At 32.7% G+C, this 14,575-nt stretch overlaps 1 protein-coding gene across 1 annotated transcript in view; it reads right to left on the reverse strand.

The window, feature by feature from the left end:
• LOC137404716 (receptor-type tyrosine-protein phosphatase kappa-like) overlaps positions 1-14,575 on the reverse strand; it is a 50,107-nt gene continuing 35,532 nt past the window's right edge. Inside the window, exons 33-35 of the mRNA XM_068090948.1 lie at positions 11,749-11,858; positions 1,070-1,253; positions 1-236 (exon numbers count right to left, since the gene is read on the reverse strand). Coding sequence (XP_067947049.1) covers positions 1-236; positions 1,070-1,253; positions 11,749-11,858 — 530 coding nt within the window. The remainder of the gene's footprint in view (positions 237-1,069; positions 1,254-11,748; positions 11,859-14,575) is intronic.

The raw sequence follows: 14,575 nt of genomic DNA on the forward strand, positions 1-14,575 counted from the left end.
TCAGTTTCCGAACCACCTTGTTGCATACATTAGAAAGAGAAAGTCAAACTTTTTCCTTGTGCTGATGCATGGCCTCGGATTCACTTTGAGAATGCCTACCACTGTCTTTGCCTTGACTGCAAGATTCACAATGTAGTCAGAACCTGCTTCTAACTCAGCGTTCAAAAAACCATAGGTCTCTCCATTTCTAATGGTGAATATTAGCTCTTCTCCTACATCTCCTGCTGTCAATTCTGCTGTTGTATAGCACAAGCACTCTGCAGGGTTTTCATAGTTCTTAATCATCAATTGCGTGGAACAGCCACATTTTTCCATATTTCTTGAGTCATCACCATTTGGTTGTTTCGTGATTAACACCAGATACGTCATATGTGTGTGAAATGTAATTGGAGGCAATGATCCAACAATAAAATTAAAAGTTGAAAAAATCATCTGCAGTCATTTATACTCATATTTAAATTATGTGGATTTCGTCCAACTTAGCAGAGCCATGCCATGTTTTTTAACAACTAAATGCTTACTAGTTTTACAAAATTTCAAAGAATAACACAATTATAAATAAAATCTAAAATATTTTTTCGGAGATAATTTACCAAAATGTTCCTCGTTCTGTCTTGACCTTCCTTATTTCGATTTTTACTAAAGTGTTTGCGATGGCTTGATTGACTTCCTCTATTGCTGGCTGCTGAGTGTTGATAACTGCCAAGCCAAATAAAAGCCACCAAAACTGTTACCACAACTCAAGATAAAGCTAATTACTTAAATGCAACACTTTAGGTTACCTGGTGTTTTTATCTTGATGGTGCTTCTACTTTTTATTTCATTTTGTTTAACTGAAGGCGTATCATTTAATCTAGACAACCTAATAGTTTAGAAATGGAAATAGAAGAATAAAGTGAATTTTTTTATTTTATTTTCCAAATTATTTTCCCTTCCAGCCAATGCACAATTTTTTAACTGTTTTGTTAGAATACAAGAAAACATATGTTAAGTTTTTCCTGTTTCTGCCATTCATGTTCGTATAAATCAATTTATGTTGCAACAAATATAACAATAGCATAAAACTTACATAAAAATTGGTTGTATCCTTGAATGGTTGCTTCTCTTCCATATCCAACAGAGTTTGTTGCAGTGCTTATGCATGTAATGAGAGTGGCTGATGGAATTTGACAAAACGTCGCTATTCCTGAACCATCTTTTTCCTCAGCATCTTCTACAGTCAGTTCTTGAGACTCCAAATAGTGGCAGGATACCTAAAGAAACATACTTATTACTGATAACATATCCAAAGCTTAGATTTTTGGCATGATACTGCAGAACTGTGCTAAAATTCTTACACAATACCCTATTAGTCTCAAACACCTATCTTATTACAGTACTGCATACTTACAGTGTTATCTTCACTGGTTCAAAAACACCGATTTAGCTTGTACGTTTGATTATGTCAAAATACTGTAAACTGCTCATCAAAAACTATCATAAAAATCAATTGAATGCAAATATTGTTAGCATTTTTTCTGCATTGAAACAAATGCAAATAAATATAACGGTTCAAAAATATGAAAAAAAATATACGAGAATAAGAATGTCAGGCTCGAAGCATAAATATTCATCGTTACTGATTGACCGGTTGAAAAAAAACTTTACAAATTTTAAAACGTTCTTTTGTACTCATAGAAGTTGTAGGTATGTAAAACTTAGTGTGTTTGTAGTTTGAGAAGGTTGGTAGAAGTTTATAAAAGTTTGTAGAATACTTTATTGTAGAGCCCCGAGTAAAGTCTTGAAACTATTTTGGCCATCCTATTTATATGGTACTGTCTACAAATCATATAGCCAAAACTGGTTCCTGTACAATTGCCGCATAAGAAAAAAACCATCCGACCATAAAACAGTGTGAACTCAAGTAGAACAGCTTGCCTAACCAGTTAGCTTATTAGTTCATGTTGAAGAAGTTTAGATGTATGGTTTGCAATATCATAACACCTCTCTAGCTTAGAGTGTCAGCGCTCACATGTATTATTTAGCCTCACAAAACGTCTTGGTGAGTCAGGTCCATCTTGATCACGCGTTGGCCACTTATAATTCTTTGTTAGGTGTGGCTGTCAATGGTCGTCGAATCATGACTTTGATGAATAGCTGGTTCTGCTGCTGGGTCTTCAGTAGAGGATGGTTCATCAGGTTGTTTCATTTTCTCAGGTCTCTGGTGCCAAATGTTCAATTGATCCAGGTGTCTGTTCTAAGCTGATAACTGGGGATGAATCTTGAATTTGACTTTTTGGTTTGAGAATGTTAGTAAAAAGTGACAGAAATTTTTCTAAGTAGTTTGTTACAGCGTGGTTTGTATTAGGGGGTTAAGCATGAGGTACCAACAGCATAAGAGTGTATTTTCTCACTTTTTGACCTTTCTGTGATTGGAATTTTAGTTGTTGGGCCCTATGAGGTAGTGATGGTAGTAGAGTATTAATTTTATTTGGTAGTTGCTCTTTTGTTCAGAACTTCATTGGAGTAGTAGATATGTGGTAATGGTGCTCTGATGTACGACATCAGAAATTTCAGGAAGGCTGCTGCATTTTCCTTCTTTGAATTCCTAAAAGTTGTTTAAAAAACTGAACAAGCTTATCTGCTGCTCTATTTGTTGCAGGATAAAACCGGGCTTTGTTGAGATGAGCGACTCCTCTCATTTCACAACTGCTATAATTCTTCTGATGTGAATGTTGGTCCTTTATCTGAAACACTTGTAACGGTATACCGACTGTGCAAAGCCCATTTTAAAAAGATTTGTGTTAGCCTTACTGATTATTGATGAAGTGAGATAAATGCAGGATACTTGGTGTAGGCATTTGTCATGGCTGACTAATTTGTTTCAATAAAGTTGATGTTAGGGTTAATGTGAATATGACTCCAGTGTTTGTCATTCATTATAAATGTGTGATTAAGATGCTTTTTGACTTTTTTTGATGTCCAGCACATTGAGATAATTTTACCACATGATTTTTGATCAATATATTTTTGTGGCCTGTAAATAACTGTCCTTGCTTTCTGCTTTATGCGTGGCATCCCAGAATGTCCTAAAAGACGTATCCGTAAAACTTGCATTTGCATTGAAAGAGGTATGACGACTCTTGCCCTAAAGAGAAATGCATCCAACATATTGTAGTTTGAAACATGATAGTTTTCACATGTTTTCATGTTTTTTATTTTTAGGCTATTCTTATTGTGTAAATCTCATCACTCGCTGAATGAAAGTACTATATTCATCTTCTTTTGAGAAATTTTGGATTGACAGAATTCAGTGGCTATCTATTGTTGTATATGGTGCAGATTGTGTTCATATATTCATCATATTTACCCAATCAGAGTAGCTTTTTGACCTCACAAACAAACAACTTCATACATCTGCATTTCCGTTAAATACTTGTTTTCCTGTACTCAACTATATATTGCTACTGGTAAAATGTGAGTGCCCATCTTGACAATCTGTTAGCGGCTATGGCTGACGCATCATTTTTTAACTCAACAATGCATAGGAGTAGCTTATGATATGTTACCAATATAAATTTTTAGCTGAATAAGAACTGGGAGAATTTTTGAGTGCAACAATGATTGAAAACATTTTCTTGTAGAATTGACTGTATCTCCTCTTTGTAGCAGTGAGCATATTGCTTCCATAAGCTTAAGGCTGTTTATTCCAATCTTGGTAGTGGTGGAATAACACAGCTCTTACATGTAAGTCGGCATCTGATGTTCGACATGAGGTTTCGACGTTTCAATCGCTTCGATGTTCAATGGTAGGTCATAATTTGTCAAAACAAAGCTTTGACAGAGCACCTCTTGGAGTTTTTTGAACGCTTCCTAGTTTTGATAAGGCCATTTTCAGATAGTGTTTTCTTTAGCAATAGATGAAGTGGTGCTGTGACAATTGACAGATCTAGTGGAAACTTGTTTTAGATCTAAAATGATCCAAGTAATGGTTTGTAAAAGGACCAGATAATAATCTTATCAAAAAAAAGTACAGGCATTTCAAGGTGCAGGCTTCCTATTTACTGTTTTTACCTTGTATCTTTTAACAATCCTTATGTTTGAGTGTTGATGTTCTAGGTAATTCACCATTGGCTGTGCGATGCACATTTTTTCACATGACATAATAGTCCACTTTTTCCAAATCTCTGAAACTATATTTGTTATGACAAAAATGTTTCTAAGCTTTAGCTACACTAACCATGATGTCATATAAGTGAATGGTAACCACCCTTTATGTTGCAGATTCCTAATGACTTCATAACAGTAGTTGTTGTATATTCATAATGACAGTATGATAGCTTTTTCTATTTATATTGCATCAGAAAGTTGTATCCTGCTGTTGTATTCAAATTCATGTAGATTTGTATGGGATTAATTTCCACATCTATGCAGTCTACGAATGCTGGTAATTTTGTTGATTAATAATCTGATGTCATGTAAAAGCACTCTACCAATATAAATTTTTAGCCAAAGAAATTTTGGGAGAATTTTTTTTTGATTGCGATGTTGATTGAAGATGTTTACTTGTGAAATTGACTTTATTTCTTTTTTTTAGCAGTGGGCATCTTGCTTACCTAAGCTTAAGGCTGTTTACTCCCATCTTGGTAGTGGTGGAATAACACAGCTCTTACATGTAAGTCGGCTTCTGATGTTTGACATGAGGTTTCGATGTTTCAATGGCTTCGATGTTCAATTGTGGATCATAATTTGTCAAAACAATGCTTTGATAGAACATGTATTGGAGTTTTTTGAATGCCTTCTACAGTAGTTTTGGTAAGTCCATTTTCAGTTAGTATTTTGTTTAACAATTGATGAGTTGCTAAATTCACTTTCTATGGCCACCTTCTATGTTCCCTTTTGATTTCCTTTCAAAGCATGTAGTGTTCGCTGATGACGACTCTCCTTGGGTTATATTTCCCATTCCTAAAGCTTATGATGATTTCTATTTTGATGACATTGATCTCTATCAGTCTATCTGTATTGGAATGAGATACATGTAGAAATATTTTTGTATAGTCATTATTTTAGACTGACAACCATTTATTTAATCCAGTTGCTTATATGCGACTGCATCCAAATCATATAGCCCAAATCGATATTTTTCACAGCATTCACATAAGATAACAAAAAACCGTGCAATTACCAGCCTTTGTAATGTTAAGCAAAAAGCTTGTATAACTGTCTAGCCAGTCAGTTCAGAATGAAAAGTTGGAATGTATTTTCTGCAATACCATAACCCTATTACCTTAATATATGTTGCTACACCCACCAGAACAATAAGTAGATGTTTGTTGTTTTAATTACTATAGCTATCATGATGATGATTTTGCAACTATACTTTGAATTTTTTTGTACAGAATTTAAACTGAAACTGTATTTTAGGTCTTATTTCAAATACCAATAAATCTACCTGCAGTTATTCATTGATAACTTTGTTTAAACACATTGTCTATTGTAAGGCTCAAAAGCAAGGTATTTTAATTATATTCATGGTACAGTCTTTTGTCATGGACCTAATGAAAAAAGATAAATATGATTATGATTAAGATTGTGAGAGCACACATATGCGCTTAATGTTTGTTTTTTTTCAGTTAGGCAATTGAAGCTCTTTCATAACATAATTAACAACCAACTCGATTTCACCACATAGGTTAAAGTTTCGCCATTGGGAACAGCCGGTCTCTCTGAGAAAACTTCAATGCAACTAGCATTTGATTTAATGAATTATTTTGGCTCCTCAGGTAATTCTGTAACACACATGATAAACTGCTTATTAGACTAAAAGCGAGCTGGTAGTGCTAAAGCATTTTGTGTCTTGCTATTTAATTCAATTTAAGCATGCCGGTAGATATTTTCTCAACTTTCTCATTTGTAAATAATTAAGCTACTGATCTTCTAAAACTTTTGCATGAGAACTTTTAATTATAATAATTATAATAATATCTCGTCTGGCTTACATGTAAGTTACATTTTATATTGTATGACCATCTAGTGCAGTAGTATTGTTTTAAATACAATTTTGATATACAGCAAATCGGACAGTGGGTCTGTTTGTAGAGCAAGGAGAAAAATCCTGACAGTTTTTACAAAAACTTTCCAAAGATTGATAGTAGAGCTGAAGGAAACTATTGTAATTAAAATATGACCTAAATCATTTTGCGCAACCAATGGTTTATTCAAAGCTTAAATATAAAAAAGCCTGTTTTTCTAAAGAGATTACTTAACTCAGACCTCTCATGAATGGCAATATGTCAGCAATACTGGTTCTATTTACAAAAAATTAGGTTACTCTACTTCATTTGTCTGTACTCCTATTCCTATTACCATTTATTACATAGGATGTTGAGCAAAATGACCTGGTAAGTGGTATTTCACAAATGAAATTACTGTTAATCTTAAATATGTTTATGTGTTGAGCTTGTCAATTGAATCTTACTTGTTTCAGCTGTAATTATTGACATTTCTGTTTTGCTTTTCAGACCAGCATCATTAATGGCTTCAATGGTAACTGAGTAGTTGGTGAAGGGAACTGCACCTTCTACTGTGATATTACCAGCAATCGAATATGAAGAAGAGTGAAACAACTGCTCATGAGGTCCCATGATGAGACTTACATATGGCTCCAAATATTTACAGTAGTGTTTTGACTCCTAAAATGATAAAAGTTGCTTTTCAATAACACGCACATGCCAATGCAATACACATTTTATTAAACTTCCCAGTTCAACTGTTTTTCGGCGTTGCCAGAAAATACTTCAAAAAGTTCAGTATTGCGTGATTATTGGTGCAAACAGTAAAAAATTCAAAATGCTCATGATATTGCATTGCATGGTATTACATTTGCAAAATAAAGTGCAAAACAATTAAACAAGAACACTAAAAATATATTTCTATAGTATTTGATTCAATATACACCAAACACATAACAGTTTACTTAAAAGTTACCATTGAGAGAAACTAAAGTTATTGCAATGATGAGGTTTTATCGTTAAACCAAACTTGTGTGAGAAAATATAGCAACGATCAAATTTACAGTAAATTTATTTAAATTACACAATGTTAAATTATTTGAAAAAATAGACTGATGATTTAGATGGATGTTTAGTGATGTAGGTAGGTATGGTCTTTTATCTGTATTCTGATTTCTAACAGATTTATTTTGTTCACAATACTAAATAATACATTATTATCATTTTAAAAGCCATGCACATAAAAAGTTCCATGTACTAGACTACAGTAACTTACTCTTAAATAAATCAAGATTGAAGTTTGTTCATCTGAAACTTTGGCAGATCTGAGAGAAAACGAAGGAGATGATGGTTCTGTAAAATACAAACATCAGTGACATCAGCTTATCACTCACCAGCTTACTTAATTGTAGCAATATTGACATTTTGATGTTATAAAATGTGGTAGTTAATAATGGAAGAGAGTTGAAAAAGTATACAAAAGATAATCTGAGATGTACCTATTAGATATCAATGATGTGGGAGGCAGGTATAGAGTGAGCTTTTATGGTTTTACCTATTTTAGTGAGACTAGCTAAGGTATTATCTAAAGTAGAGCAGACAGTCATCATGAATCCAGCACACTATATTCATCCAGTGGGTTGAGGAAGCCTTTGCAAATATAAAGTTGTGACATCAAAAAAGTTCAAAAGTTTTTTTTATTGTGTAGCGACTCATGTCTGAGATCATACAAATGTTGTAAATGGTTGGCAATAAAAACCAAATGTTTGTTACGATATCTTTTAAGTTCTACAGAGTATTCTGTAACCTCAAGTGACAAATGAGTTTCTATAGTTAAAACTATACACTTGTCTAATAAGTTATTTGTAAATGGTAGTGGAGTAAGAGAACTATAAAATTATTATAATCATTGTTAAACATTGAGAACTTTTTTATTTTTAAATTTTTAAATTTATTCCAGAAAAATTGCCATAAACTTGCAACTCTGAAACAAAATTTTGTACAATAATGCAACTAATATATCATTTCAAAAATTATACAACAGATAATCTGAGATGAACCTATAAGACATCAATGAGGTAGGAGGCAGGTATAGAGTGAGCCTTTTTGGATTTACCAATTTTAGTGTGACTGGCTAAGTAAATATTTAGTGTAGAACAGACAGCCATCATGAATCTGGTGCACTATATTTATCCAGTTGGTTAAATAAGTCTTTTTAAATGTAGAGTTTTGCCATCAAAAGGGTTCCAGAGTTTTTTTTTATTGTGTAGCCACTCGTGCTGGACATTATACAAATGTTGAAAATTTGAACAATCAACTCACGGTTGTCCAAAGAAACCAAATATATGTTACAATATATTTAAAGTTCTACAAATAATTTTGTAATCTCAAGTGACAAATGAGTTTCTATAGTTCAAAAGTGTACGCTCATCTAAATTAATTGTAAATAGTAGAAGATTAAGACAACTATAATATTATTATACTAATTCTTAAACATCGTCAACTTTTTAATCTTTAAATTTGTAATTTTTCTCCAGAAAATATGCCATAAACTTGCTACTTTGAATTTTGTATGCAACATTGCGACTAACATATCATTTCATATTTACCTTTGTAAGTTAGAGCAGTTCCAACATATAATGTTTCATAATATTGCTTTTTATCACAGTTCTGCTTGTGGGTTAATTTTAGCTACTGCCTATAAGACAATATACAAGCAGAACAAAACTTCAATAGCAAGTTTGCTAGTAATATAAGTTAATTATTATCTACCAATAGCTACTTAAAATAGTTTTCATTTTGAGCAAAGTTACCAAAACTTTTATACCTGAATGACACCATCAAACAAAAACTTTTATGATGAAAATTATAGCTAGCAAACCATGAAGCTTCGAGGCTGGAGACAAAAAGGGAAAGTTTAGACTCAATTTAATGTAGTTTAATGATTTTGCAATAAATGTACTATCCTCGGTTTTTATTGAACATTTTTCTTTGTTTTCTTGTCACTTTTGTTTGGTTAATGACCAATGGTAACAGATAGTTACCATAAGTTAAGGAGAATTTAAGTTAGGTCTACATTGATGAGAAAGGTTAAGGCAGACTTTTCACGCCAATGTAAGTATATTGCTGCTACAAACCCTCAAAGTAGTTTTTTTAAATATTTATATGCTTAAGATGTAGCACAAAAAAGGGACTTTTGTTATGCTACACTTTAATTTGATTTTCGCTGACTTGTCATTTTACACAATACTAAATGTTTTGATTAGTAAAAAGCAAATACTTCACACAAAACTGGTATGGCATGTCAAGTCTATGTTATAGGAGCGTTGACAAATTATATATAAAATACAAAAATAGTATATATTTGGTTTATATTTTGCTTACAATATATATATATATATATATACATATATATATATATATATATATAGTATATGTGGTTTACACTGTAAAGTGCTCAATAATCGAGTAAATTAGAGCTGTGTATGAAGTTTATTAAAAACTACAGGTTAAAATCATTACTACTATTAGTTTCATGCAATCGTGTTGCAATCTTCAGGTAGAATGACTAAAATGTATAATGTAAACGCTATAAAATTACTTAATAAAGCTGAGGGCTTAATATCATTGTGTGATATATATATATATATATATATATTATAGTATACAGCAAATATGTAGTCAAATTAGGTTATTGAGCTAATTAGGTGTTTTCTGGCATGCCGGCATGTGGATATCAGCTCACTTCTGGTGTTAAGGCTGGCTAACTTCGGTTCGAATATGATGAAGTACTTTTCCCATAGACATAACTGGCAAGATTTTGTTGATGTGTTGTAAAACCGCGCTCTTTTGATGATCTTCCAGGTTATATTATAGCGAATGTTCTTGTCTTTTAAGTCCCATATGTATTTACTCAATTCTGTTTGTAGCCTTTTGGTAGGATATTTAAAGGATGTTTTGTGGTTGGCTAGTCTTGTTTTAAAAGTTGTTTCGATGAGGCCTACATACGTCTGTGTCTCTTGCCCATTGCATTCTTTAGACTCTACAGTTGCCTGATATACTATGCAGTTTGAAAGGCATTATCCATTTAGAGGGCAATTTTCCCGATTTTTGCAGTTGCATTTTCTGTCGATGTTGGTTGGTTGCAATAGTGCTTGTTTATTGTGCCCGCTAATTATGTGGTTGATGTTTGAAGTACAGCTATAACTTAGTTTTACAGAGTTTTTGTTAAAGATTTTGTGTACTTTGTGTTCTGGTGGAAATTCACTCTCCAGGATCTGGAAAAATTGTTTACCGATCTTGGTGTTAACAGCTTTGTTGTATGGGGTGTTGTACCATATTGTTTGGCGTTTCCTGTTTCTGTGTTGACTGGTTTCTTTATTGAGTTTGTTGCTCTGTTGTTTAAAAGAAAAGTTGTATTTACTGTTAGAAAATGCATTTTGAAATGGGGCTTTTGTTTCCTCGAAGAGTTGCTTGTTTGACGAAATGTTGGTGAGTCTATTGTGAATGGATTCAGGTATGTTTCTTATGATTGATGATGGATGGTTTGAGTCTATGTGTACATATGTGGTTGTGTTGTTAGGTTTACTATACGGTTTGAAGCTGTTGTGGTTAAGGTTCAAAGTTACGTCTAAGAAGTTTACTACCTTCTTATTTGCTTCGATGGTGATACGTAAGCTGCGTTTACGGAAGATTTCACATAGTTATTTTTTAGTGCTCTCGATGTTTTGTGCATTATCTTTTAGTAGTCCTAGACCATCGTCTCGATATAAGCCAAAGTTTTTGCAAGCTTCTCAGTGATAAGGTGTAGCATGAAGATTCCGACAAGTTGGCAGCTTTCTGCTCCGTCATAAGAGTCCATTGTTATGTCATACAAGTTTGCAGTTGATCTCTTACCCCATGGTTCATTAGGGCTGTAGAGTATAGATTTCTTTGCGTGGTGTATTATATGCTTGTCCAAGTCAGATATATTTGTGTATTTAGACGCAAACGTTAAAGCTTTGTTAAGTAGATATTCCGTTATTGAGGGATAAAATTGAACAACATCAAATACAATGAAAGAGTGCTGGGATTTGTTAGTGATGTTTTTAAACCAGGTTAGCACCGAAGTTGTATTTTTCCACATATTTAAATTCAGTTGGTTGAGTATTTCCTGGTTGATGCGATTCGTGATTTGTTTACTGATTATGCCTATCTCCGATTTGCTAGGATTAATAAGCTGGCAAGTCGGTTTCTCGGGGAAGTTTGCCTTGTGGTCTTTAATAGTGATAAATGCTTCTTGCTCACTAGTTTTATATATGCGGTCTGCGATATTAAATGTACTTACATATATATATATATATATATATATATATATATATATACATATATATATATGTATATATATATATATATGTATATATATATATGGCAAGCCCAATAAATTTATATATAACAATATATGATATAATATAAAGCATAAAATAAGAACAGACTAAACATTTATGTTCATATATAAATACATACATGAATATTTATGTGAATTACATGTTAAATAATGGCATGTTAAGAGAGATGATGCTGTTCTACTTGATTATGATGTGTTTTTTATGTATGATATAATTTATGAATTACATCAAATCAAAATCAATTACATAAATTACATCATTTATTGGTGGGGTATGTTGACTTGACCGACTAACATTTATTTGGGGGGTCACTATTACAAATGTTATACTAATTAATACCACAATATTTTTACAATAATAATAAGGCTAACCTCATAGTTAATGATGGTTCCATTAGGTTGAATAGGCTCTTTCCATTCACCAACAGCACAACTCGCATTTGCTGAGTAAGTCTCTATGTTGATTGGCTTACTCCATGGTTCTATGAAATGATATCATGAATTATAATTAATGGTTATTCTGGCAGTTTGGTAAATAAGTTAATTGAAATTTTTATGTAGCCACGATAACAGGAGTCAGTAAATTTTGTTTCTAACAAGGGTTACTGTAATTTTTTCGATAACAATTAGCTTGCAATGGACTGCTAGTTGCTTTCATACCAAACTGTAACCTGATATTTGGCAGAAGGGAACACATCATGCAATGGTCAGAGAGTAGGTATGATTGCTGTAGTTTAGATAAAATTTTAGATAAATAAATGACAGTTTATAAAAGATCATTTATAAGACATGTAAATTTTGGTTTTTACATTTTGTAACTTTATTTTTTAAGAGATCTTGTAACATATATTTGTTCAATTGTGATTCCATCTTTCATAGTACAAGTGAACAGCGTAACAAGGGTATGCTTTACTGTATTCAGGAACTGGAGTGAAAAAAGTAAATAAAATGCTATTTATTTACAAATGGAAATATCGTTTTTGCAGTAAGTCTGGATGGTGAAGTACCTTAGAATGTGGTGGTACTAGGTTTGTCTGAATTCATAGGCTTTTGAAGTACTTCTACGTAAGTTTGTGTACCAAAATGTTCATAAGTTTCAACAGAATTAATTTGTGCTGAATATATTTCCTGATTAAAATTTCTATTTGTTGAAAAGCACCGAATGACTCACCAAGCTCTCCGGTTGTAACAGTAACAGATTATCTACTACTGAAACCTTCATTGTTAGTAGCCCTGATGATTATGCTGCAGGCTGTAAGGGCATGCAGGTCTCTGATGATATTGTTTGTAGAATAACTCTGATCAGTAACCTTGTATTCTACCAGGGTGATTGTTGCGCATTGTGGCACAACGCTCTGAACAGTCTGAAAGGTTCCATCTCATTGGTTGATGATGACAATGCATCAATGGCCATTATTTCAGTAACAGTGAGTAACAATTCACAAATCTAGATAAGGATACTAGTCAGCATTCAACTTATAGTTTCTGTTTTTGTGGCATCATAGTTCTTGAATTGATTTATCAAACAATGAAAATTACCAATTTTAAAAGTTGACATAACTTTATAAAAAATAATGGCCAGTCTGAAAAAATTGCTCGAATTAACAATCCATGTTAGTGAGGATCAAATTTTATCTTTTGACCTTTGATGTAGTTTTATTCCTGCGTCAGTTTTGGATTTCGCTCCGCAATCACCTAATGTACAAGACATCAGCACGATCCACACTTAAGACACTTTCGCATTAGTGCTATCATATTCCTCTTCTTTGTTCCTTTTCAAAAGATGCCACAAATGTTTAGATTTTTGAATCATAGTTTATTATATTCTAGTCTGAAGGGTTTTCGTCAGCTCCTAAATGAAAAAAAAGCTTTTGTCACAATTTTCCATCAGAGACCACATATAATCACAATCTTTGATAGGACACTTCATGTGTGGCAAGCTTGTTTTTTGGTTTTTTGCATAGTCACAGACACATAATATGTATAGTTACCCTGGTTGGAAAACAACTCAGAACTGCCATTTAAATGTTGATGTGCTCTTAAGAAATTTCATGTTTTAGCAAAGTAACTAAACCCACTGTACATACGTTTGTAGATACCACACTCTGAAAAATGAAGCACTTTTTGACCCCTAATTAAAGGAGAGTTTCCACACCTGCATTTTCTTTAGATTTTAGAGTAGATGATAATTCATCACTTGTAATTTTATTAGAAAAGATGACAAAATGAGTTACTCTAAAATGCTTTGTTGCTAAATATTGTTTTCAGAACTATAATCATAATTAAGATGCATGCAAAGAACTAGACAACAATCTTTGCATCTCTGAATCACATAGCATAATGTTTGTGTTATCTTTCTACCTGAACAAAACTTTGCTATACCGCTCGTTTGCAGGTTTTCGAGCTTCAGCATTAGTGTTTAAGTTGATTTTTCTAAAGACTTCAGAGAAAATATTTTAGCTATCTAAAAATCAAAAACTTAAAACAGAATGAAATTGTCACGTCTATGAATCATTTAAAAGAATGTTGCGTAATAACGAGTTATGCATGCATAGTAAACTGATGAATAAGTAACATCAAAATTGTACCAAAAATTATTTCAGGTAATTGTATTTCATTTGCAAAGAACAGAAATTGATTGACTAGCTATCAAAATACAAAGTTTGCTAAGAAATATTTGTAACAAATTGGTTTGTGATGCTCATGATTTTTTAGTAAAGCGGGAGCAAAGTCAGCCAAAAATATAAAACGCATAAAACGCATATACATATAAAAACGCAGTTACCCAGCTGCACCTAAGCTGACATGCATGTGAAAATAATTTCCCTCACGTCACACGGATACATTGACCAAGCTGGGTTTTTTAATATTGACTAATTTTTTATCTAAATGTTTAAAAATTCAGACTTGGTGTTAACCTTATACCGACCACTTGTGGAAGAATCTACACTGTTTGCTAGTTTCACTTAAAGAGGCTGACGATAATACCAACACAGCAGACTCTATTCCATAACGTTTCATGCGTCAATATTTTTACCTAATCATCATTTCAGTTTTGGCTTCAAACACTTGATAGTTTTATTGTCAGCAGGCTTCACTCAAGTGGTTGACAGCAACTCTATTTGTGCTCTGATTCAACTGGACTGGATAAAAGTTCTTGGTGTTTGTTAGTTTTGTTAGTTTAGCTGAAACCTACATT

The sequence above is a fragment of the Watersipora subatra genome, chromosome 9 (assembly GCF_963576615.1).
Source record: "Watersipora subatra chromosome 9, tzWatSuba1.1, whole genome shotgun sequence".
NCBI classification, from domain to species: domain Eukaryota; kingdom Metazoa; phylum Bryozoa; class Gymnolaemata; order Cheilostomatida; family Watersiporidae; genus Watersipora; species Watersipora subatra.